Source organism: Cherax quadricarinatus, unplaced genomic scaffold (genome assembly GCF_038502225.1).
Source record: "Cherax quadricarinatus isolate ZL_2023a unplaced genomic scaffold, ASM3850222v1 Contig1223, whole genome shotgun sequence".
Taxonomy (NCBI): domain Eukaryota; kingdom Metazoa; phylum Arthropoda; class Malacostraca; order Decapoda; family Parastacidae; genus Cherax; species Cherax quadricarinatus.
In genome coordinates, this window is record NW_027196249.1 from 32,104 (window position 1) to 58,850 (window position 26,747).

The 26,747-nt window shown below is 43.2% G+C and overlaps 1 protein-coding gene across 1 annotated transcript in view; it reads right to left on the bottom strand.

The window, feature by feature from the left end:
* Positions 1 to 437: 437 nt before the first annotated feature.
* LOC138851612 (piggyBac transposable element-derived protein 3-like) overlaps positions 438 to 26,747 on the bottom strand; it is a 36,870-nt gene continuing 10,560 nt past the window's right edge. The window contains exons 3-6 of the mRNA XM_070080905.1: positions 23,028 to 23,086; positions 21,997 to 22,111; positions 21,588 to 21,792; positions 438 to 546 (exon numbers count right to left, since the gene is read on the bottom strand). Of these exons, the coding sequence (XP_069937006.1) occupies positions 438 to 546; positions 21,588 to 21,792; positions 21,997 to 22,111; positions 23,028 to 23,086 (488 nt within the window). The remainder of the gene's footprint in view (positions 547 to 21,587; positions 21,793 to 21,996; positions 22,112 to 23,027; positions 23,087 to 26,747) is intronic.

A 26,747-nucleotide genomic window follows, 5' to 3' on the forward strand; every position in this document is an offset into this window, starting at 1 on the left:
TCCCGGTACGTTCAGTAAGCAACATTCCTGGCTCCCGGTACGTTCAGTAAGCAACATTCCTGGCTCCCGGTACGTTCAGTAAGCAACATTCCTGGCTCCCGGTACGTTCAGTAAGCAACATTCCGTTGGCAACATTCCTCCCGGTACGTTCAGTAAGCAACATTCCTGGCATCCGGTACGTTCAGTAAGCAACATTCCTGGCTCCCGGTACGTTCAGTAAGCAACATTCCTGGCTCCCGGTACGTTCAGTAAGCAACATTCCTGGCATCCGGTACGTTCAGTAAGCAACATTCCTGGCTCCCGGTACGTTCAGTAAGCAACATTCCTGGCTCCCGGTACGTTCAGTAAGCAACATTCCTGGCTCCCGGTACGTTCAGTAAGCAACATTCCTGGCTCCCGGTACGTTCAGTAAGCAACATTCCTGGCTCCCAGTACGTTCATGTTGTGCCACAATCAACAGAGGAACATTTTGAGTCGCTGTTGACGTAACTTTCACGAGTCTTTGACGTAAGTTCATATATTGTGTTTTCATCAAAACTTGAGAAACTAAAAAGTAAATATATGATTAAATGAATATTTGTATTTCAAAGAAAATATGCTAAGTAATTTTTTGCATCCTCTAAATGAGAAATGGCATACTAATCTGTAGTGGAGGAAAGGTGGACTTCCAGCAAGCGTGCGTGAGCGTGTTACATACTAATCTGTAGTGGAGGAAAGGTGGACTTCCAGCAAGCGTACGTGAGCGTGTTACATACTAATCTGTAGTGGAGGAAAGGTGGACTTCCAGCAAGCGTGCGTGAGCGTGTTACATACTAATCTGTAGTGGAGGAAAGGTGGACTTCCAGCAAGCGTGCGTGAGCGTGTTACATACTAATCTGTAGTGGAGGAAAGGTGGACTTCCAGCAAGCGTGCGTGAGCGTGTTACTTACTAATCTGTAGTGGAGGAAAGGTGGACTTCCAGCAAGCGTACGTGAGCGTGTTACATACTAATCTGTAGTGGAGGAAAGGTGGACTTCCAGCAAGCGTGCGTGAGCGTGTTACATACTAATCTGTAGTGGAGGAAAGGTGGACTTCCAGCAAGCGTACGTGAGCGTGTTACATACTAATCTGTAGTGGAGGAAAGGTGGACTTCCAGCAAGCGTGCGTGAGCGTGTTACATACTAATCTGTAGTGGAGGAAAGGTGGACTTCCAGCAAGCGTGCGTGAGCGTGTTACATACTAATCTGTAGTGGAGGAAAGGTGGACTTCCAGCAAGCGTGCGTGAGCGTGTTACATACTAATCTGTAGTGGAGGAAAGGTGGACTTCCAGCAAGCGTGCGTGAGCGTGTTAGACACGAGCGAAGGGAGACTAATGGCATTTAGTACTTGACGTGCTGCTGGAATGTAAGAAAGGTATCATTTATGAAGGGATTCATGGAAACCGACAGGCCAGACTTGATTCCTGGAGATGGGAAGGACAGTGTCTGCACTCTGAAGGAGGAGTGTTACTGCTACAGTTTTATAACTGTAGTGTATCCTTGCCTCTGACAAGACAGTGATATACTGAATGATGATGAAAGCTGGTGGGAAACGGCCGATGTGTTAATAAAAAATACAAAAATACTAATCAAAAATATAGAATTTTAAATTTTCTATTTCCATGTTAACTATGTTCTTTATAAGCTCTGTGGGAAACTATTATTTCAACCTTCTCCTGTACTGTACATGATGAGGCATCAAAAGTGTTAGACAGATTTGTATGAACATTCCTTCTAACAAATTGTTAGAAATCTTCACGTACGTCAGGTGAGGAAAGTGATCGTCAAATTTACTCTTAATCTTTCTCACCTAGAAATTGTCTTCAAGAGTCTGTACTTTTCTGAGTTTCGCTTTTCATCAATTTTGAAAGAAGTTCTGATTCAGTTCCCAGCAACCCACTAATTGAAGATGACAGGTTCATTATCTTCCACTGTATCCTGCTAACTGAAGATGACAGGTTCATTATCTTCCACTGTATCCCACTAATTGAAGATGACAGGTTCATTATCTTCCACTGTATCCCACTAACTGAAGATGACAGGTTCATTATCTTCCACTGTATCCCACTAATTGAAGATGACAGGTTCATTATCTTCCACTGTATCCCACTAATTGAAGATGACAGGTTCATTATCTTCCACTGTATACCACTAAATGAAGATGACAGGTTCATTATCTTCCACTGTATCTTGCTAACTGAAGATGACAAGTTCATTATCTTCCACTGTATCCCACTAAATGAAGATGGCAGGTTCATTATCTTCCACTGTATCCCACTAATTGAAGATGACAGGTTCATTATCTTCCACTGTATCTTGCTAACTGAAGATGACAGGTTCATTATCTTCCACTGTATCCCACTAATTGAAGATGACAGGTTCATTATCTTCCACTGTATCCCACTAATTGAAGATGAAAGGTTCATTATCTTCCATTGTGTGCCACTAATTGAAGATGACAGGTTCATTATCTTCCACTGTATCCCACTAATTGAAGATGACAGGTTCATTATCTTCCACTGTATCCCACTAAATGAAGATGACAGGTTCATTATCTTCCACTGTATCCCACTAAATGAAGATGGCAGGTTCATTATCTTCCACTGTATCCCACTAAATGAAGATGGCAGGTTCATTATCTTCCACTGTATCCCACTAATTGAAGATGACAGGTTCATTATCTTCCACTGTATCCCACTAATTGAAGATGACAGGTTCATTATCTTCCACTGTATCCCACTAAATGAAGATGACAGGTTCATTACCTTCCACTGAATCCCACTAATTGAAGATGACAGGTTCATTATCTTCCACTGTATCCCACTAAATGAAGATGACAGGTTCATTATCTTCCACTGTATCCCACTAATTGAAGATGACAGGTTCATTATCTTCCACTGTATCCCACTAATTGAAGATGACAGGTTCATTATCTTCCACTGTATCCCACTAATTGAAGATGACAGGTTCATTATCTTCCACTGTATCCCACTAAATGAAGATGACAGGTTCATTACCTTCCACTGTATCCCACTAATTGAAGATGACAGGTTCATTATCTTTCACTGTGTCCCACTAATTGAAGATGACAGGTTCATTATCTTCCACTGTATCCCACTAATTGAAGATGACAGGTTCATTATCTTCCACTGTATCCCACTAATTGAAGATGACAGGTTCATTATCTTCCACTGTATCCCACTAACTGAAGATGACAGGTTCATTATCTTCCACTGTATCCCACTAATTGAAGATGACAGGTTCATTATCTTCCACTGTATCCCACCTTCCACTGTATCCTGCTAACTGAAGATGATAGGTTCATTACCTTCCACTGTATCCAACTAATTGAAGATGACAGGTTCATTATCTTCCACTGTATCCCACTAATTGAAGATGACAGGTTCATTATCTTCCACTGTATCCCACTAATTGAAGATGGCAGGTTCATTTCCTTCCACTGTATCCCACTAATTGAAGATGGCAGGTTCATTACCTTCCACTGTATCCTGCTAACTGAAGATGACAGGTTCATTATCTTCCACTGTATCCCACTAATTGAAGATGACAGGTTCATTATCTTCCACTGTATCCCACCTTCCACTGTATCCTGCTAACTGAAGATGATAGGTTCATTACCTTCCACTGTATCCCACTAATTGAAGATGGCAGGTTCATTACCTTCCACTGTGTCCCACTAATTGAAGATGGCAGGTTCATTACCTTCCACTGTATCCCACTAATTGAAGATGGCAGGTTCATTACCTTCCACTGTATCCTGCTAACTGAAGATGACAGGTTCATTACCTTCCACTGTATCCCACTAATTGAAGATGACAGGTTCATTATCTTCCACTGTATCCTGCTAACTGAAGATGACAGGTTCATTATCTTCCACTGTATCCCACTAATTGAAGATGTCAGGTTCATTATCTTCCACTGTATCCCACTAATTGAAGATGACAGGTTCATTACCTTCCACTGTATCCCACTAATTGAAGATGACAGGTTCATTATTTTCCACTGTATCCCGCTAACTGAAGATGACAGGTTCAATACCTTCCACTGTATCTTTTACCGCAACTGAATTCGGTAACTGTACAGGACGATCTAATAATGACCAGAACGGACGAAAGTTATTTCGCATTTCATTTCCATTCGTTTATTAACTGTTAAATATTTCAGCCGATTTCAATTAAATTGATGAAGCGTTTTCTTATTAATATTTAGCATAAGTGTTATGATCAAACTTGGTTAAAAATCCGAGTTATTGGGCTAATTAATCTGCGATTTTACTGGTAGCCTTAATAAATGTTCCTAGGTGATTCTTTACAAATCTCACATTATCCAGATTTAAGTTGAAATTACGAGACAAAGAGTCACGCTAAAATTAATCTGAAAAACATTTGTGTGATGTTGTACACAAGAAAGAAGTCATCACTTTCGAAGCTTCTTCATGCAGGTATCTTTCTCGTTTATAATAGGCCTGTAAGGCAGAGAGTCTTAGTTTATAAAGATACGAAGGAAATGCCCTACATATAGGCCTATACTAAGGCCTACATGTAGTGGAAGTAGGTCGTGTATATAGGTTAGACAAGTTTTGAACAAATTCCGGCATCAAGATCCTAAGATGTTGCTGTGTCTGACAGGATTCAGAGATTTCTTCAACACTTGTCTAACCTATAGACATGACTTCCTTCCGCTAGTGGTTTTTCTCCACTGGTAACTAAGGCAACATTGATCTGTGTGACCTGACATAATGAAGACCACCTCATAACTGGCTTACACATAGAATGGATAAGAGAACCTGTGTAGCACAGGTCAGCAAGCAAACTACAGGCTTCTTAAATCCTTTGGTTATATCGAAATATCTTATGTTGTCAGGTAATTACAGTATTTAAAACAGTTTAGTCTTTAAGATCTTTCATCAAATGTCTGTCTTTGTTGGGATTATCGTGATGGTGATATGGATGGACAGGTTGAGATTTATTTATTTTATGTATTCGAGAAGCGCTAAACTCCTATGGGTCATCCGTAGGAATATACGATAACCATGATTAATCAAAGATAGGGAGAGTAGTGTTATTCTTGGATCAAGAGCCTTTGACACGCATGAAGGCATCCTTTTCCTCCGTTGAGCGAGACTAATACAACTGTACTGTGGTGCATTCCAACAGTATGTGAATAATACATTATTAATAAAGATGTACTAATAAAGTGGCAAAACATGAACACATTAATATACAAGAACTTTTAAACTGAGAAGTGAGAATAATGGTGAAGCTGACACCAACAAAAGATAACTAGCTGACAACTTAATATCTTCGAAGATTAAGAGTCACACTGTTATGGTCTCCCTCCCTAACCTTGTTTATCTGTGATGTGACGAAACCTGCTGCGTGGGCGAAACGTAGTCACTCAAGATTACAATTAACTGCATTTTCATTTTTTGATTGAAGAGAGACAGGTGACATACATGCTTACTGATGAACTTTTGTTGAAACTATAATAAATGACGTTGGATTTCTAGTCATATTTGTTGTATCATAATTACCCCGAATACAGGAGATAAAAGCCTGGCATCATGGTAGAAGTTGCATACACTGACGATATACATCAAGATGTATATCTTTCAGTGTGTATATACACTGATTGAAGAATTAGACACTTTTGCAACACTTGAGAATCTTCGTTGTGGAAACGTGTCACCAACAAGTGGTTTCCTCAGTCTGGTACTAATTTATACCCTGTTAGGGTTTATATATAGCGTCAGGCAGCCATTATATTTCGCGGCACGCTGATGCTGCCATCTCACTGCCTTAGGCCTGGCTTCTGGCTCCGAGATGCTACCCAGCTCTCACTTACATAAGAACATAAGAAAGGAGGAACACTGCAGGAGGCCTGTTGGCCCATACTAGGCAGGTCCTTTACAATTCATCCCACTAACAAAACATTTGCCCAACCCAATTTTCAATGCTACCCAAGAAATAAGCTCTGATGTGCAAGTTCTTGCAAGCCTACTGCTTCTTCTCTCTCCCTCGCGGGCTGGGGGCCCCTGGCTTGGCCACCAGGGCAAGCTTAACACACTGCCTGTACAAAGAACCCAACTAAGGAAAACTTCTTCTGCGAAGTCTATTCACTCACCAATACCAGTCTTATAACCAAACTTCGTTTATACATAGATTAATAGTGGAAGATGAGGAGTTTGAGGTAGCCTGGAGTCGATGTTTCTAGTCCAGCAATCTTGAGAAAAATACAGTATATACATGGAGAAGTGACTTATATACTGCAGACAGTGAGATGAAGCAGCAGTAGGAGGAGTCACCAGTGAAGACTTCCACACGGTCATACTTGTAGGTTAGACTACCACTTAAGAATTCCTATATCAAGATCCCACGATAACTGAACTCCAAGAATGTTCCTCTGCGCATTCTCACTAAGACCTTCATTTAGGACAAAAGGTGTTACCCCTCGTGGGATGCACTAGCTGCTTCTTCCTCCAATCTCTCGTGGGATGCCCCGGCTGCTTCTCCCTCCAACCCTTCAAGTAGGAAGGGGAATTCTATTGATCCTTGTGAAGGGCTCTGTATCCTCCCTCGAATCAAAGCCGATTTTCTCTTATTTCCCAAATGCTGAATGACCACCTATAGGGCGAACACTTTCCGAAGATAATGTGAAAGCCTCTCTTGCACAATATTTTCCCTTCACCGCAGTGTTCTGAGGTAACTTATGTCCAAATGTTGGGGGTAACATATCTGAAAGCTGGGTAACATATATCTGAATACTGGGGTAACATATGCAGATTTAGACACATGTACATCTGGATATTTTTATGTCTGAATGTTGAGGTAACATATGTCTGAATGTAAGGTAACATATATCTGAATGTTGGAGCAACATATGTCTGAATGTTGGAGTGTGTTATCTCCAACAATTGCTAGTGTCTCGCTGGCACTTTGCTTTTTGCCTTAATTCCCTTTTCAGATTTAGAATTTTAATTTTGTAACCGAAGCGCCTACTTAATTGAGCATCCCATGTCTATTCTGTGAATGGTCTATCAATACACAAAAGGCGAAAAGAACTAGACTCCAAATGTTAACAGGAGTACATCTACATTTCTATCCACTATTCGTCTTATCTGTTGCAAGCATATTCAAGATATTTGCTTAATATGTTTGCAGTCTTACTTTCATATCTCGTAGTATATTCCTCAATAAGTGAAAATAAGGAAATATTATCAGTGTTACAAGCTTTTAGATGCATTATTTTTCATAAGTTTTCTTAATATATTCCTCGTTGTGTTGACGATATTCAGTCTGTGTCCTCCTGGTCATTCATCTTAATGTTTGCTTGCCACAAACCACCTGGTAGTTAACATCAACAATACTTTAATTCATAAAGGAGGTTGAAGTAAATTGTGATTCAATATTCACGATGGTAAACACTTTACACCGGTAATACGCTACATATATAATAGTGTAAAGAATTCGTTATTTTTTCGTTGAAATTCGTCGCCAGGGCTTAATGCTTTTTTCTACGTGGCCGTCGCTTGGAGTGTGGTGTTCACTGAGGGAGAACAATGATTCTCGCAATGTTTTCGTCACTGGTGTGAGGCTCTACCACTTACACTAGAGGTTAATGGCCTCTTTGTTTCTTTTACTTTCTCAACAGCTCTTTAGTATCGCTTTGGTCCATTAGTAACGTAGGCGTAATGTTGGAGTTAAGGTGGCGGTGGAAAATAGTGAGAGAGGGAAGTGGGGAACCGTGTATTTTACGCAATGGATGGTGGTGGTAGGGGAGTGATGTTGTGGGAATGGTAGTGGTGAAGGAGTGATGTGGTGGTGAGGTAGTGATGTACTGAAAACGATAGTGGTGAGGAAGTGGTGGTCTTTGTGCGAATGATTGTGGTGGGCACTAGGAAATCCAGGGAACTGTGGGTAGGTGAGGAGGTAAGTTGCGGAGGGACGGGGTGGAGGGGGATTTGTGGGGGCGATGTTGTAGAGAGCAGTGGTGAAGGGCGAGTGTGGGTGCGATGTTGTGTAGAACAGTGATGGAGGAGTGTGGGTGCGATGTTGTGGAGAACACTGGTGGAGGAGGGGTGTGGGTGTGGTGTTGTGGAGTACAGTGGTGGAGGAGTGTGGTTGCGATGTTATGGAGAGCAGTGGTGGAGTGTGGTTGCGATGTTGTGAAGTACAGTGGTGGAGGAGCGTGGTTGCGATGTTGTGGAGAGCAGTGGTGGAGAAGTGTGGTTGCGATGTTGTGGAGAGCAGTGGTGGAGGAGTGTGGGTGCGATGTTGTGGAGAGCACTAGTGGAGGAGGAGGAGTGTTGGTGCGATCTTGTGGAGAGCAGTGGTGAAGAGGGAGTGTAGTTTCGATGTTGTGGAGAGCAGTGGTGGAGGCGGAGTGTTGGTGCGATGTTGTGGAGAGCAGTGGTGGAGGGGGAGTGTGGGTGCTAATTTGTGGAGAGCAGTGGTGGAGGGTGAGTGTGGGTGCTAATTTGTGGAGAGCAGTGGTGGAGGGGGAGTGTGGGTGCTAATTTGTGGAGAGCAGTGGTGGAGGGTGAGTGTGGGTGCTAATTTGTGAAGAGCAGTGGTGGAGGGGGAGTGTGGGTGCTAATTTGTGGAGAGCAGTGGTGGAGGGTGAGTGTGGGTGCTAATTTGTGGAGAGCAGTGGTGGAGGGGGAGTGTGGGTGCTAATTTGTGGAGAGCAGTGGTGGAGGGGGAGTGTGGGTGCTAATTTGTGGAGAGCAGTGGTGGAGGGGGAGTGTGGGTGCTAATTTGTGGAGAGCAGTGGTGGAGGGGGAGTGTGGGTGCTAATTTGTGGAGAGCAGTGGTGGAGGGGGAGTGTGGGTGCTAATTTGTGGAGAGCAGTGGTGGAGGGTGAGTGTGGGTGCAATGTAGTGGAGAGCAGTGGAGGAGGGGGAGTGCTGTTGCGATGTTGTGAAAGAACAGTGGTGGAGGAGGAATGTGGGTTCGATGTTGTGAATAGCAGTGGTGGAGAAGTGTGGGTGCGATGTTGTAAAGAGCAGTGGTGGAGGAGGAGGAGTGTGGGTGCGATGTAGTAAAGAGCAGTGGTGGAGGAGGAGGAGTGTGGGTGCGATGTTGTAAAGAGCAGTGGTGGAGGAGGAGAAGTGTGGGTGCGATGTTGTAAAGAGCAGTGGTGGAGGAGGAGGAGTGTGGGTGCGATGTTGTAAAGAGCAGTGGTGGAGGAGGAGGAGTGTGGGTGCGATGTAGTGGTCTTGCATTTCAACACAAGAGTTACTAAAAGGTCAACATGTATTTTCACTTCAATAACCAGTCTTTACTCGCCCTTAATAAGTTGTACAAGTTATCTTCTCAATGCTGGGAATCAGTATATTATTTTTTTGCCTGTATACATATGGGATATATATTAATAGAGAGAGAAATATAGAAAGGAATAAGAAGAGCAAAAAGGGATTATGAGGCTAAGGTCGCAAGGGATTCCAAGACTAACCCAAAAGGGCTCTTTCAGGTATACAGAAGTAAGATTAGGGGCAAGATTGGCCCACTTAAGAGTAACTCTGGTCAGATCACTGACAGTGATAAGGATATGTGTGAAATTCTAAATACCTACTTCCTCTCAGTTTTCACCCAGGAAAATACTAGCGATATTCCTGAAATAATAGATTATGTAGAACAGGATGATAATAAACTGTGTAGGATTGCGGTAACTAGTGACATGGTTCTCAGACAAATAGAGAAACTAAAACCTAACAAATCCCCCGGCCCTGATGAACTGTTTGCAAGGGTGTTAAAGGAATGTAAAGAGGAACTTAGCATACCATTGGCTAATCATTTTAACATATCACTACAAACTGGCATAGTGCCTGAAAAGTGGAAAATGGCAAATGTAATACCTATTTACAAGGCAGGTGACAGGTCCTTGGCTTCGAACTATAGACCAATAAGCCTTACCTCCATTGTGGGAAAATTTATGGAATCAATAATTGCCGAAGCAATTCGTAGCCATCTTGAGAGGCACAGATTGATTAATGAATCTCAACACGGTTTTACAAAGGGGCGTTCTTGTCTTACGAATTTACTAACTTTTTTCACTAAGGTGTTTGAGGAGGTAGATCGTGGTAATGAATATAATATTGTGTATATGGACTTCAGTAAGGCTATCGATAGAGTTCCACACCAGAGGCTATTGAGGAAACTTAAGGCACACGGAATAGGAGAAATTTTTTCCTGGGTAGTGGCATGGCTGACAAATAGACAGCAGAGAGTTTGCATAAATGGGGAGAAATCAGAATGGGGGCACGTCACAAGCGGTGTTCCTCAGGGGTCAGTGTTGGGCCCGTTGTTGTTCACAATTTACATAAACGACATAGATAAGGGAATAAATAGCGACATAAGCAAATTTGCTGATGACACCAAAATAGGCCGTCCAATTCATTCTAATGAGGACACTAGAGCACTCTAGGATGATTTGAATAGACTGATGCAGTGGTCGGAGAAGTGGCAGATGCAGTTTAATATTGACAAATACAAAGCTCTAAATGTTGGACAGTTAAATAACCATGCCACATATAAACTAAATAATGTTGATCTTAATACTACTGATTGCGAGAAGGATTTAGGAGTTCTGGTTAGCAGAAATCTAAAACCAAGACAACAGTGCATTAGTGTTCGCAATAAAGCTAATAGAATTCTTGGCTTCATATCTTGAAGTATAAATAATAGAAGTCCTCAGGTTGTTCTTCAACTCTATATATCCTTGGTTAGGCCTCATTTAGGCTATGCTGCTCAGTTCTGGTCACAGTATTACAGAATGAATGTAAATGCTCTGGAAAACGTACAGAGGAGGATGACAAAGATGATCCCATGTATCAGAAATCTTTCCTATGAGGATAGACTGAGAGCCCTGAATCTGCACTCTCTCGAAAGGCGTAGAATTAGGGGAGATATGATCGAGGTATATAAATAGAAAACAGGAATAAATAAAGAGGATGTAAATAGTGTGCTGAAAATTTCCAGCCAAGACAGGACTCGCAGCAATGGTTTCAAGTTGGAAAAATTCAGATTCAAGAAGGATATAGGAAAGCACTGGTTTGGTAATAGAGTTGTGGATGAGTGGAACAAACTCCCGAGTACAGATATTGAGGCTAAAACATTGTGTAGGTTTAAAAATAGGTTAGATAAATACATGAGTGGGTGTGGGTGGGTGTGAGTTGGACCTGACTAGCTTGTGCTGCTGGGTCTGGTGCAGTGCTCCTTCCTTGAGTGGAGGTGACCAGACTGGGTGGGTCTTTGGGCTAATCGGGGGGGGGGGGTCATTGGTCTAATCCGGGGTGGGACACGGACCTGCTCCACATGGGTCAGTAGGCCTGTTGCAGTGTTCCTTCTTTCTTATGTTCTTATGTTCTAAGCAAGAAGAACATAAATTCTGGTATAACAAAACTTTTACAACTTTTAATTAAATAATTATCTACGTTTATCTTACTAGGATTTCCTTTTGATACAATATTATACTAGGATTTCCTTTTGATACAATATTATACTAGGATTTCCTTTTGATACAATATTATACTAGGATTTCCTTTTAATACAATATTAAAGTAGGCCTTGCAGTGGCTCTACTCACCAGGGAGTGCAAACTAAAACCAATGTACATTTATTAATGGCACTGCTGTTCATCTAGCATATATTCATACAAAGTATGTCGTAGCCAGCAGGATTGGAACCCACGTAGATAGCTGCCAACGAGTGTGTTTTAGTTCTTAACCTGACTCCTTAAACTACTCAGCTACAGATGTCACATAACGTTAGGGACCCTGCTAGACTGCAAACATGTTGCTTTGTAACGCCTGTACATCTATCAGCGTAGGTTCGAATTGTGCTGACTGTGATAGTTCTTTTATATACTTTCATTTGTACCTGCAAGGTTCACTGATAAATATATACACAATTATCGGTAAAGTACAATTTACGCATTAGAAGCAACAACACGATTGACACACCCAAGAAATATCATAGCTCTTCAAACATAGTCTTGAAGGCGGATGCAACTGACATTGCACATAAACCGTACTGCTGATAATGCATAATGTTGTCTGGTACAGTAATCACTAACGTTCATCACGCAACATTGTAAAGCACAGAGCAAACGGTAAGAAATAAAAAAAAAAGTGACGGCGAGCCAGCCTGTAAGTGGATATATTATAAAATGCACAATACCATCAAAATATTCCTGTAATGCATTTCTTATACATACCTTTGATGAATTCTTAGATTTTTTTCTACTCCCGGAGCCTTGGACCAGGCTCGTCTGCTGCTTGCCTGGTCAACGTATACGTATATTGAGAGGGGGCGAAAACTTTCCAAGGAGAAACCATACCAAGGGTGGCGTTTGAACCCGCGGTCAGAGAGTCCAAAAACTCCAGACCGTCGCGTTAGCCACTGAGCCAGATAGCTTCAATAAGATTCGTCCAACTAGGTATATTTCTACACCATAGGAAGGTTAGCAAAGGCACCACAAATGCAAGTTTTTACAGACGAATCTCCCGCAGTGGCTAACGCTACGGTCTGCAGTTTTGAGACTCTCTGACCGCGGGTTCAAACCCCACCCGTGGTATGGTTTGTTTGCAATCGTGTCATTACGATTTCGTTAGTCATGTTTCCAAGGAGAAACTTAAAAGTCTTCTAACCATTAGAGTTAGACCTTTTTAATGCAAGGGGCCTCCCAACCAAAATGGGCCCCGGGTCCCCCACCACCCAAATCCGGCACTGGCAGGGGCGCCACGAGTACACTGAGACACAGTACAATAAGTGTCCGGGGCTCAAAGCTGTTCAACTGCCTACAAGCACGGAAGGGGGATTACGAAGAGACCCTTGACTAAAGTCAGTACCTGACCAGCCGGGCTGTGGTTCGTACGTCAGTTTGCGTGCGACCAGCAGTAACAGCCTGGTTGATCAGACTGATCCACCACGAGGCCTGGTCTCAGACCGAGCCGCGGGGGCCATGACCCCCGAAATCCTCTCCTTGTTGATTTTGCACCTGGTGAAGATACCTGTCTATTTCCTTCTAAATGGGGCAACTGACGCTGATACAGCGTTCTGTTATTGTTCCCACTGCCCCCTTGCTTTCACTGGGTATATTTTGAGATTCCTCCCTCTCACCCCACTCAGGTGGCCTGGTGGCTAAAGCTCTCGCTTCACACAGCGAGAGTCTGGGTTCGATTCCTAGCGAGGATAGAAACAATGAGCGTATTTCTTTACACCGGGGTTCTATGTTCACCCATCAGTAAAATGGGTACCTGGGCGTTAGTCGACTGGTGTGGGTCGCATCCTGGAACAAAACTGACCTAATTTACCCGAAATGCTCTGCATAAAAAGCGGCTTTCTATATAGTTATATGTTACTGATGTCAGCTAGGCCTGTATACTTTGTACATGTACCTGTGGTAAATAAAGGTAATATCACACCTCCCCCACCCATACGTCCCTCTACACGACCCCCCCCAGATACACCTCACCTCTCCCACCCATACGTCCCTCTACACGACCCCCACCAGATACACCTCACCTCTCCCACCCATACGTCCCTCTACACGACCCCCACCAGATACACCTCACCTCTCCCACCCATACGTCCCTCTACACGACCCCCACCCGATACACCTCACCTCTCCCACCCATACGTCCCTCTACAAGACCCCCACCAGATACACCTCACCTCTCCCACCCATACGTCCCTATACACGACCCCCACCAGATACACCTCACCTCTCACCGTAATCTCTTATCACCCGATATCGCTTGTATTTTGTGTTGAAGACCGGAACATTCGGAATACTTGCATGTTATTTTCTTCTATGCTAGTCTCCATATACTTTGACAAATTAAGGGCTAGACAGTACATCACGAACAACATTGCTACCTCTGTAGCTACGTAACTACGAGAGATTTTCAGAATATTATTATAATCAAGGGGGAAGCGCTAAACCTGGAGGATTATACAGTGCCTGGGGGGGGGAGGATGTGGAGGGCATTCAGGCTTAATTCGGGGAACTGGAGCAGAGATCCAATTTCCTAAATCAAGAGCCCCTCACCAACATCAAGGAACCTTCCTTGAGGGGAGAGATTTTCAGAGTCACTGATCAGAGCAGAGGTTACGATTAGTGGATAGTACAAGTCTTCTTCCCCCTGTGCACTGAGTGGTCCACCCAGTTTCAGAGTTAAAAAAATAAAAGACTGACCAGCAGAACATTCTTAAGTCTTTTCCAATTTGGTAAGTGCTATCAGAACCTCTGGGGTATCTTCAGAACCCCTAGGGTTCTCAAGACGTTCTTTTTGAAGGGTCGAAAACTTTAATCAGCGGCCATTAAGTTACAACGCACAGGTGCCCATAATTTATTTCCTGGGTAGATCACAGAGGAAGCGTCATGTCACTTAATAACTAAACGCTGGCAGCACTAAAATCAGTAGTTCATTCTGTAACTTTTTCATTGCTACATGAATTATTTTATTGGTAGAGGTATTAAGTGTAACTTCAGAATTATTACTGTTATTATAATTATTATTATTAGTAGTAATATTAGTAGTTATAGTAACAAAAATAATAGTTATAGTAGCAGTAGTAGTTCACTGAATAACGTTAGTAATATTAGTAAATAGGCACGGTATGAAATAATTGTTAGTGGTAGTAAATTAGTAACAATTACTCATCACGGTTGAAGTTAAATAACAATTTTCAACAGGTGTAAAGTTGAGTACATTACCATGAGAAGACTTACAACGTGTTCGTCAAAGACCCAAGCTTCAATCTCTTCTGACTCAGGCTCACAGCTTTGGACAAGCCTCGAAAAACAAACTCGGTAGAAAGTTTAGTTTGACCGAGAAGAGCTCATACATATTCCAGTCTTTCCTCTGGCCCTGCCAGATAGGACAAGCACTGGCTGACCTAAGCGCCGGAGGAGAGGAAAATACAAAACGTTCAAAGTTTCCTGCCTGATTCAACTGGCACCTGAATTAAGCCAAGTCACGTCTTAGCAGATGGCAACACTGATGTGAGGGCTTTGACACATATTAGAATTCACAGGTTTGTGAAGGTGTCCCTGTGGTGTGTGTGTGTGTGTGTGTGTGTGCTCTTAATATTGTGGTTGTTATTGGGTCCGTGAGCCCTATCCTTTAAACTATGCATAAATCCCACTTTCACCACTTCGCTGTCTAGGACATTCCACTTCGTGATCACGATAAGACTAAAGAGTTCTTTCCTAACATCACTGTAACTCATCTGTGTTGCTAACTTTCATCTGTGCCCTCGAGGATCTGAAACTCGCTTCTCTGAAAAGCTCGTCCTGTCTACCCTGTCAATTCCTCTCAGCGTTTTAAATATATCGTGTGACCTCTGGTCTTTCTGCCCTATAATATTGTTAATTTTAGCTCCTCTAGTCTTCCCCCATAGCTCATACAACTCAGCTCTATTATTAGTTTTCTAGTAAATAACTGCACTTTTTCGAGCTTCTTTAAATGTTTTATCAGGTGTGGGTTTAATACTGTCGCTGAGTGCTCCGGGAAGGGCATCACATATGACATGTATAAGTTTCTGAATGTCTCCTTGTTGAGCTTTCTGAAAGTTACCCTAAATTTGCAGTAATTATTTGGTTGAATCGTGCCTCAGGCGAAGTGCATGGAACTATACCCACCCATTGGTGCTTAGCTTTCAGGGAGTTTTGCAGTCTTGTGCTCTGTTTCTGGTCATCTTAGCTCTTCTCTGATTTTTAGTAGTTTGTATTTGTTGGAGTTAAATTCAAATAGGCACTATAATCAGACCGAACCTGCAGCTAGTCCAGACCCATTGGTAGTTTTTTATCTACTCCTCTTTGTAATATCTTCATTAGTTTCACCTCATCTGAGAATACAGGCAACACTGACTCGATTACCTCTGCCACGTTATTTACATCAACCAAAAACAATAACTTGTTTCCTTCCTGTTAATCATTCCTTGATCTCCTGTTCCAGTCTCTTGTCGCTAAATCGTTATGGTCAACAATTCTAAGGGGTCTCTGATTCGATGTCCCCTACATCAGAGTCGCTTAGGGTGAACATAAGGTCCAGCCTGTCTGGTTCGTCGTCTGATTTCTCCCTGACCTGCTGGCTTATTTGGTTTTCCTTCCCCACCTCCAATGTAGCTTAACCCCGTGTATCTCCAGGCTTTTCCAGTCTATTTCCTTATGGTTAAAAACTATCAATGTGGACTCTTTTAGTATCACTTCCATCATGCCTATCATCGCCCTTTTGTCATCCTCTTAATGTCTTTGAGGTCCCCAGTTACAAGTGCCTGTATTATGTAGTCATTCAACTTCTCTTCATTTATTCTACTCATCTCAATGATCCATTGGTTCCTGATTAGGAATGCTATTCCTCCGCCTCCTGAGAGTCCTCTGTCTTACACATTATTGACGTCTTTCTGGGAATACCGAAATTATCACCTCCGTGAGCTTGGTCTCTCTTATTGGTACATTATCTGGGGATGCTTCCACCCTCTGTTTTCTGTTCATCACCCTTATTTATTATTCTATCTGCACTGGAATACCACACACGCAGGTTTTTTTTGGGGTTCTTTTTTCTGGTTCTTGCTCATGACTCATTGAAGGAGTTGGTAAAGGGAAAGGGAGGTGAATGGTGGGGGTTGTTGGAGTGAATCTCGTACTGGCAGGGGGCTGGACTGTTGGTGTGGGTGAGGGAGGACGGAAAGAGTTGGTTATAATGGAAAGGTTGGTGGATAATTACGAAAAAGGGTCCTGAACTACGTATTTTTTTTATATTTTATTTAAAACATCATAAATACAAGGCTGCTTAAAAATTAAATAGCATCACCATACATAATCTATAGAGTACAACGAGGTACACACCATAAATATCAGAAAAAAATCTTTAACTAATACGTATAGATATATACGACAAACACACCATAAAATGCATACGTACGTTTCACTAAACACACACAATACCAAAAGATATAACTGTTTGTATAACAAATATAACACTGGTGGAAACCCCACTTAACCCATTATAACCTACATGCACATCATACTAACATGTTACATTGATGTTTAAACAATGTTATGTAATTTACATACAAAATATACAATTGATTATAGAAATTCCAACTTAGACACAAATTCAATGATTTACTCTAACACAAATTCATTAACATAATAAATATTATATAAATTGACGATCATATTAATCGTCAGCAATTTCCATCCATTCCATAAATGTTCAATCTTGATACCTATGAACTACGTTTGAATCACAAACAAAAATCATAATGTTGCTACATATTTATAGGATACAATTGGACGACTCAGGGTAATGTACACGTGTTATATCCCTTTAATACTTTGGTGACTCACAGACTAGATTGAACAGTAACAGGGAAGGGATAAAACATGCATATATATATACATACATATACATTATATATATATATATATATATATATATATATATATATATATATATATATATATATATATATATATATATAAATATATATATATATATATATATATATATATATATATACATACATACACATATATATACATATATGCACGTTTATATACCCAAATATCTGGACCTCCATAACACAATCAAAAAAAAAAAAACTAAGAAAACTAGTGACTCAAGAATACAACGAGTCTTTACACAAAGGAAGCATCAAAAACATAACAAATATGTAAAGGCACCCCAGTCATGTTGTACACAAAAGGTACAATAAGTAACCCTAACCCCTGAATCTACAACCACACATCCATAACAACTAAAAAACATTCATACCCAAACTCATATTCACGCAACTCACATCCTTCCCCCCAAGAGACGAGCCAGCTATTGCCCACTGACCTACACGACAACTTATTCGGCATGCCCGTATATATTATCACAGATTCACAAGGGTTTCAAGAGTGAGCCTTTTATAACCGTCCGAAAAACCCTTATCCCACCTCCTCCCATACAATTCCCTATTCCTACACATTGTACGATAAAACGTTATTGCAAGGACACGCCTTCTCACCTCACTGACCCCTTTTCCCCGCATTACCCACGAAATATAAATGTAATCCACGATAATATAATCTAAAGCCCGTTCAACGTCCTGGTCTAATCCACCGATGTCGAGACTTAACGCACGCAGGACCTGCACTTCTCTGCCTCCCACCCTCTGTACCACCCTACCCAACCAACTCCTGACATCTTCTAAACCTTCGCAAAAATAGACAACGTGAAAAGCCGTGTCTTTCCACCACAAGACCCACACCCGCCTCCCTCCACGACTCTTCTGGATCGTAGTATTGCCCCTGACGGCAATATACCATGTAAAAAACGAAACATGACTTCACGCACCCTAGGCCGTAATTTCAACTTGCTAAATCGGAGCCATATATTTTCCCACGAGTACATGGGGAACAAACCTTCTACTGGAGCTGCGCAGGTACCCCCTAGTAACCTACTTAAAACCCTTATGCGAATGTTCCTCCGTTCCTTTACCATCAACAAAGCTCGTAGTACAATCTCACAATCCCTTAACTCCATTCCCCTATACCACTTTTTCACCCTCGTATATACTTGGTCCATATTTCCCGCCATCACACCCACACGCAAAACCTCCCACTTTAGAAAAACACATTTCACCCAACGCTTTAAGTCCAACAATCCTAAACCTCCTCGACGTACAGGTAACATAACAACCTCACGTTTTAACCAATCACACCTCGATCCCCACAGAAAGGTAAATACTCTTCTCAATATTCCATTGATCGCTGTTCCTGTAATTGGGAATACAGCCGCAACGTGCCACACCTTACTATACAATAAAACGTTAACAACGATCACACGTTGGGCCAGAGTGAGATGTTGGGGCCTCAAAACACCCAGACGACCAATGACCTTTTCCAACGTCCTTACTGAATTTTCCTCCCGCGCCACATCCAAATCGTCTCTATAAATAATACCACAAATCTTTAATGACATCGCAGTTGTGTTAACCACGTTACAGCTCACCATTCCACCCCCTTTCCAGGTACCCAACCCCATGATCATCGACTTTTCACTATTTACCTTCATACCCGTGGCACGTTCAAGCACACGCACAACATCTTCCAACCCTTTCATAGACATTCGTTCACACACCAAAACAGTCGTATCATCCACATAACCTATTAATGCCGGCCAACAATCCCCTTCCCCTACCCCACCCCCACCCCGGGAACTAACTGTGCTCTCAACCATCCTGTAAAAGGGATCCTGAAAACACGCAAATAAGATCTGTGACATAGGGCACCCTTGTCTTAAACCTCTACCCATCTCAAAATCCGTCCCCATACACCCATTTATTTGTACCCTCATCCTTGCCCCCTTATACAGCGTGTTTACCCACCCAACTATTTCTTCTCCATAACCCTGTCTCCGAAGAATACTCTGTAGTGCACCCCTTTCCACTATCATAGGCGGCTCGCCAGTCCAAGGTCAGTTAAGCCGCCCCCTCCCCTCCCCCCTTTGACTCCACAAAACTTCTTATAAGCCCGTGACCTTCTAACATCGACCTGCCCGGCAACCCATACTGCGATGGCGAAATGACCCTCCCCACCACGCATTTTACCCTATTACCCAAAATTTTTGCAAAAACCTTATAGTCTGCACAGAGCAACGATATCGCCCTATACTTCCCAAGGTTTGGCTGCCCTTTGCCTTTCGGGACCAACACCACAACTGCCGTATTCTGCTTATCCCCTAACGTACCCTTCTCCTTCATACAATTTAATAATCTTACCATGAACTTCCCAATCAACTCCCAATGCTGCAAATAAAATTCCACCGGTAAACCATCAATACCCGGGGACTTGCCCTTCCTCATTCCGTGTAAAGCAATTTAAATTTCCTCCTCAGTAATAACCCCACCCAAAGCCTTCCTATCACTGTGACCCAAAATGCACTTAGCATACGTGCACACCTTACTTAATTCCACTTCATCCACGCCACTACTAGTCCAGTGTTTTTTATACCATGTATCCGCATATGCACTCATAGCTTTTGTGTTTCGTATCACTTGACCTGCTCTATGGATTCCCATCGTCTCATTTACCTCCAAGCTCGGGATTGCCGTCAGCGCCTGCTTTTGCTTTTGTTGTCTCAACACACACGCGGATGGCCTGTCTCCCCACAAAACTTCTTCTAATCCTGCTTGCACCCGCACTGCTTGAAACCGCTCATTATGCAACGTTCGCAAGCTCTCTTTTATGTCTACAATCTCGTCCATGGGGTAAACACTACCAACCGATCCCTGCCCATAACAACTTCGTAATCGATCCTCTAAATAATTCGCTAGCCCATATTTTAAAGTGTTTATACGCCTACCCTCCCTCACATAAAATGACTTTATCCTTTCCTTTGCCACCGAGTCCCACCACGTTACAATGTCTTCCACCTCCTGAGCTTCCCTTGAAAGCTCATTCCACAGCATAGAAAAACCCTCCAACCCTTCCTCATCACTTAACACACTAATATTTAATTTCCAATAATTCTTATAAATTTCGGCCATTCCCTCCCACCCTACCTCCACTACAACTGCCCTATGATCTGACAAGACCGTCTCGACCGTATTAAAAGACTTTACAACTACTCTCTGAGAAATATACACTCTGTCTAACCTTGCAGCATATCCCCTTCTGATAAAAGTATGTTCTGTTTCCCACACCCCTCCCCCAAACACATCTCTTAACTTAACATCCCTCAACAAATCTCTGAGAGGTGCAGACATATGCCCAGCCCCTTTGGGTTCGACGTCAGCCGCCCTTATGACACAGTTCCAGTCACCCCCCACTATCGCTACTTCCGGAAGACCACGCAAAAAATAAACAAGGTCCTCACACACAAAATCCGTTCGAACCTTCGTGTCATTCTCCGCAGGGGCATAGACACTTACCAAGGATACACACTTTCCCATCCAAGTTCCATCCACTCGCAACACCCTCCCCCCACCCCCCTCACATCTCTGCAACACCCTCCCCCCACCCCCCTCACATCTCTGCAACACCCTCCCCCCACCCCCCTCACATCTCTGCAACACCCTCCCCCCACCCCCCTCACATCTCTGCAACACAAACGGGCTCGTCTCTTTTATTAAAAGACCCACACCACCTTTCAAACGGATAGTTGGCAGGGTCAGTACTGTATAACCTGCAACCTCCAACACTTCTCCTTCTTTGAAATTGTGTTCTTGAAGGAACAGAACATCAATTCTATGTTTGCTAAGAAAACTGATCAACCAATCTCTCTTTAGTCTAGTACATAAACCGTTAACATTAGCAGTCATACACCTAAGGCCTGTTATATTTTCCACCCTTTCCTCTTCTCCTCCCGTGGTTCACCACTTGATTTGTTACGTCTATGTGTCTTCTTTACAGTACCTTCCCATTCGCCTCCCTTCTTGCGATGGCGTCCCTCATGACCCCCCCCCCTCCCCACCCCTCTCCTCACCCATCCTCTCAGTTTTTTTCCCAGTCCTCTGTGCCGGCGTCAGTACGTCATCCGAATCTGACGTAGCTGCCCGTTTCCTCGTAACGTTCTTATCCTCCATGTCAAGATCCGAGGAAGCCTCACGGTGTACCTCAACTTCCACCTCACAATGAGGTATGAAGTCTCCTGATGTCCCAGTCTCGTCGTCCTTCTGCGGAGTCTCATATTGTTGACAATCCGGACTCAGAAAGTCTCCAGCTACGTCTTCCGGAGACGGAGCTTCCACCACTTGCGGTGACAAGGTCCTTAAAACTTAGTCTAAATCCTCACCAATACTCAACACGTCATGCCGGGGTACCAATCCAGTAGATGGTATCGGCAACGACTCAGGTGCAGGCAGCTGAGGGAAGGACTCACTCTCATTTCGAAAAGCCTGTTCCACCATCTCACTCCACAAACGACCACGCCCTTCCTCTGACGAACGATGCTCACCTTCATCACGTGTGACTGGGGCTACTTCTTCTTGCACAGGTTTGGTCACGCGTCTGCTCTTTTCGCATGCCGCCGCTATGTGGTCATACTCTCCACAAATGCGACACGTACGCCGCTGTCCAGGATATAAAACCATTACCTGTGTCCTAAAATCTTGAAGATACACATATGACGGTATGGGTTGACGCAACGTCATCTTAAGGCTGAATGTACCTTCCGGCATACCTGTGTAGGCACCCATTATCCACTTACCCTGCTGGGCAGAATGCACAGTTCCATATTTCTCAAATACGTTTCTGATGTCAGCTTCGTTTGCCTCGAAGGGGACATTCCTCAACTTTATCCAGGTATAATATCGAGACACGTCCACCAGTCTCAAACGCACAGCAGGAGTAACGTCAAAACACACATCTTGAAAGCGCTTAACCACCGATTCATAAACTGTCGCAGCAAGCAGTTTCACAAATACTCTATGCGCTCCGTTCAGCGCTACCCCATACAATTCACCATCTTGTATGCCGTATGTCTCCCTGATTATCTTGGGTAAGAGTATTTGAGCTGAACTAGGTGTAATCGCACCTCGAAGCAGTTCAATACCAATAGTATTAACGCGTCTGCGATAACAAACCGCCATCTTAATACCACTAATTTCCCAGCGGTGTCAACAGAGACACAACAACACCTCCTCGTACCACTGCTGTCAGGTTACTGAGGAGCGTCAGGCAAGGGGGTCTACACAGCCCAAGAGCGATGCAGACAATGACGGAATAGTCTCAAGTCAGTCAGGGCTTGCATAGCCAAGGGAGCATACCTCACTCAGTTATTCATTGACCTCTCATAAGAGACATGTCTAGTTCTCTCTTGTGGTCGTTTTCCTTTCATACTCGACTCCCTTTGTTAAGCTAGTCTCTTTCGAGTTATACTTTAGCGAATTAATCTTTCAGTTGACTGAGAAAGCCTTGTGGGTTAATTTGTGGTCTATGCTATTCTAAGTCATGCTGGATGGGAATGAGACTAAGTCCGTCACTTACGAGTTCTGGTATACTCTGAATTGATAGTTCAGCTAAGTCTTTATAAGCATTGTAAGTTACTTTGTGGATAAGTCTTAATAACCATTATAGGTGCATATTATTGGTGAACTTAGTACAAAGCTCGACCTAAAGAGGTTCATTTATTCATATCAACGTACTGGTACGTACCAAGAGAAATGTAAGAGTTAAACTCCTTATTTTATGTCAATCCTAACATTACATCAAACATTAAGCTAAAACTCTACTAGTAAACATTCTAAGTTTTAGTTTTGTTTCGTAATCCTGAATTCTAATAAAGTTATTGTTACAAAACCGTAAACAGGCCATATGTTCAACAAGAATGATACCTTAACACTCTACCATACCATTGGAGAAGGTTAAAAGACGAGTTTTGTAACAGTGTTTGAATGGGAATGGGGATTGAGGATTGAGGTATTCTTTAGGTCTGAATTTGCTATGGCTCCCAAAGACAGAGCCTCCATATAGAGGGAGCTAAGTGTGATGTCTTTCTGGATGCATAGTTTTGCACTTGTCATTTCTTTCACTGGTCATTCTTCCTGTCTTAAACTATTTTTTTTTGATGAAATTAAAACACATGTGCAACATCTGGGTATCTTTATTGTAGACGTTTCGCCATCCAGTGGCTTTATCAATACAAATTCTAGGACATAACTTGAAGGCAGTAGGACTATATACAGAAGATGAGGTAATCAGTCCCTCAACCTAGGAGTAGGGGCGAAGAGCACCGTAGTCGTGGAGATTCTGAAGCAGAAGCAAGGAGCCTGGCGCTTATATAGTAACGTCAGATGTAGCAGACGAGGGCATAGTCACTGGTAGGCGGGATTCCCCAGTGGAAGTAGGTCCTTCCCAAAGAGATGGGTTAGTTGTAGTTGTCGTAGCCGTGAAGGTTATGTACATGTCCTCAGAAGCAAGATTTCTTTTTCTCTACCTCAGTTCTGCCGCTCTTGCAGAATTCTGTCCCAATCGAGGTACATGTGATGATACAGGTCTTCTCCACTCAGCAGTGGTTTCTGTATCAAGACTTAATCTCGTGCCATTTCTGATGCAAGAGTCAGTTTGATCGATCGAATTTTGTACTTTGTGTACTTCCCGAGCCTCTAATAATTTACCACCTCGTGCATCTCAGACTTGCCTCTTGTCTGTTTAATGATGTTCAGAATCTCTCTTTTATCCGTAGCCAATTTATCATCAATTGTCATCTTTTCAGTTTCCCGAAGGCCATGGATAATCACCATCCTCCTCCTTTACGCCTCCCATTTCCTTTCTCTGTAGAATTCATTTTCTTTTATCATTTGCTCCGCTGCTCCCTGTATCATTCCTTTCACCTCCTGTATCTCAGCAAAGATCTTCCTTGGTCTCTGTGCCATCTTTTTTGACTTTCTACCTGTTGTATCTGGTAATATCTCTACCTCATAACTTCCCTTCAACTCTTTTAGTTGTCTTCATCTTGCTTCGAAACCTTCTGAGCCTCAATTTTATTTCTCTCTTGTTCTTGCCTGCCTCCAGTACTTCCTTCACCTTTTCCTCCATCTCTATGCACAAGTCAAGGAGCTTTCCTAGCCACTTTCCATCCACCATGTGTTTAAACCCATCAAACAATATTTCCTTGTCAGTGCTCAGACTTTCTGGCTCCACCTCCTCAGCAACGCTATTCCCTTTATTTGGTCTCTGGTTTCCCATTTCTCCACTCTTGAATTTTGCCAGCCGGGTACACTTTCTTTCCCTGCTCACACCAGGCAAGTCACTATTATTTGTTCGTTTCTGTGTGTGCGTGGGTGTACTCACCTAGTTGTGGTAGCAGGGGTCGAGTCACAGTTCCTGGCCCTGCCTCTTCACTGGTCGCTACTAGGTCACTCTTCCTGCTCAATAAGATTTATCATACCTCTTCTTAAAGCTGTGGATGGATCATGCCTCCACTACAACACTTCACAAACTATTCCACTTCCTGACTACCCTGTGACTGAAGAAATACTTCCTAACATCCCTGTGATTCATCTGAGTCTTCAAGTTACAATTGTGACCCCTTGTTGCTGTGTCCCATCTCTGGAACATCCTGTATCTGCCCACCTTGTCAATTCTTCTCAATATTTTATATGTCGTTATTATATGCTCCCTATCTCTCCTGTTCTCTAGTATCATCAGGCCGATTTCCCTTAACCTCTTCTCGCAGGACATGCCCTTAACTCCGGGATTAGGCATGTTCCAAACCTTTGCACTTTCTCTAATTTCCGTACGTGCTTAGCTAGGTGTATGTTCCAAACTGGTGCTGCATATTCCAATAATGGCCTGACATACACTGTGTACAGGGTCCTGAACGATTCCTTACTGAGACGTCGGAATGATATTCTTAGGTTTGCTAGGCGCCCATATGCTGCAGCAGTTATTTGGTTAATGGGAGGCTCAGATGTGCCTGGTATTATACTCATTCCAAGATCCTTTTCCTTGAGTGAGGTTTGTAGTCTCTGGTCCCCTAGACTGTACGCCGTCTGCGATCTTCTTTGCACTTCCCCAATCTTCATGATTTTGCACTTGGTGGGGTTGAACTCCACGAGCCAGTTTCTGGACCAGGCCTGCAGCCTGTCCAGATTCCTTGGTAGTTCCTCCTGGTCCTCGTCCGACTGAATTCTTTTCATCAACTTATCATCTGCCAACAAGGACACTTCTGAGTCTGTTCTTTCCGTCAGGTCGTTCACATATACCAGAAACAGCACCGGTCCTAGAATTTCCCCGGTCCTAGGACTGACGCCTGTGGAACCCCTCTCGTCACAGGCGCCCACTCTGACATTTCTTCACGTACCATGACTCTCTGATGTCTTCCCGACAGGTTTTCCCTGATCCATTGCAGTGACTTCCAGGTTATACCTGCCTTGTCCTCAAAGTTATGCGTTAATCTCTTGTGTGAAACTGTGTCAAATGCCTTCTTACAGTCCAAGAAAATGCAATCTATCCACCCCACTCTCTCTCTTCTCTTACTGATGTCACTCTGTCATAGAACTCCAGTAGGTTTTTGACACAGGTTCTGAAACTGTGCTGGTTGTCGTTGTTCAGTGTTCAGTGGTCAGTCGTCACGTGAGGTCACAGACCCTGAGCTGCTTGGGGATTAGCGTGGACGGTTACAAAGCATGGCTTGCTTCTACAGTGTTTTAAAAGCTGAGGTTGGAGAGTTGAAGGAGGAGGTCTTGCTTCTCCAGGAGGAGATTAGGAGGCTGAAGGTCCACCTCAATGGGCCTGGGAGAGAGTGTGAGGTGGTTGGAGATGTGGGGAATGAGGCTTCTAGCAGTGAGGTGCAGTCTGTCTCTCACTGTGAGGAGGCTGTAGGTGGGGTGGTAGCAACGGCTACCAGCAGTGAGGTGCAGCCCAGCACCTGCTACAAGTGGCGAGTTGTTCACAGTAATGGGAGGCGCATCAGAGTAAGGAAAGTTAAGAGTGCAGATCTGAAGGTAGGAAATCGCTTCTCTGTTCTCCAGGATGAATGTACTTCAGTGGCCAGTGAAGGTAAGGGTACTACTGCCCCTGCTAATGAAGGTAAGCGCATTCTTGTGGTTGGTGACTCTCAGGTAAGATATGTTGATCGTGCTTTTTGTAATAGGAATAAGAAGATGAGAGATAGAGTGTGCTTCCCTGGAGCTGGTGTTGGGGACATTGTCAACAGACTGGATAATATCATGTCAGGTAATGGGAACAAGCCCATTATCTGTC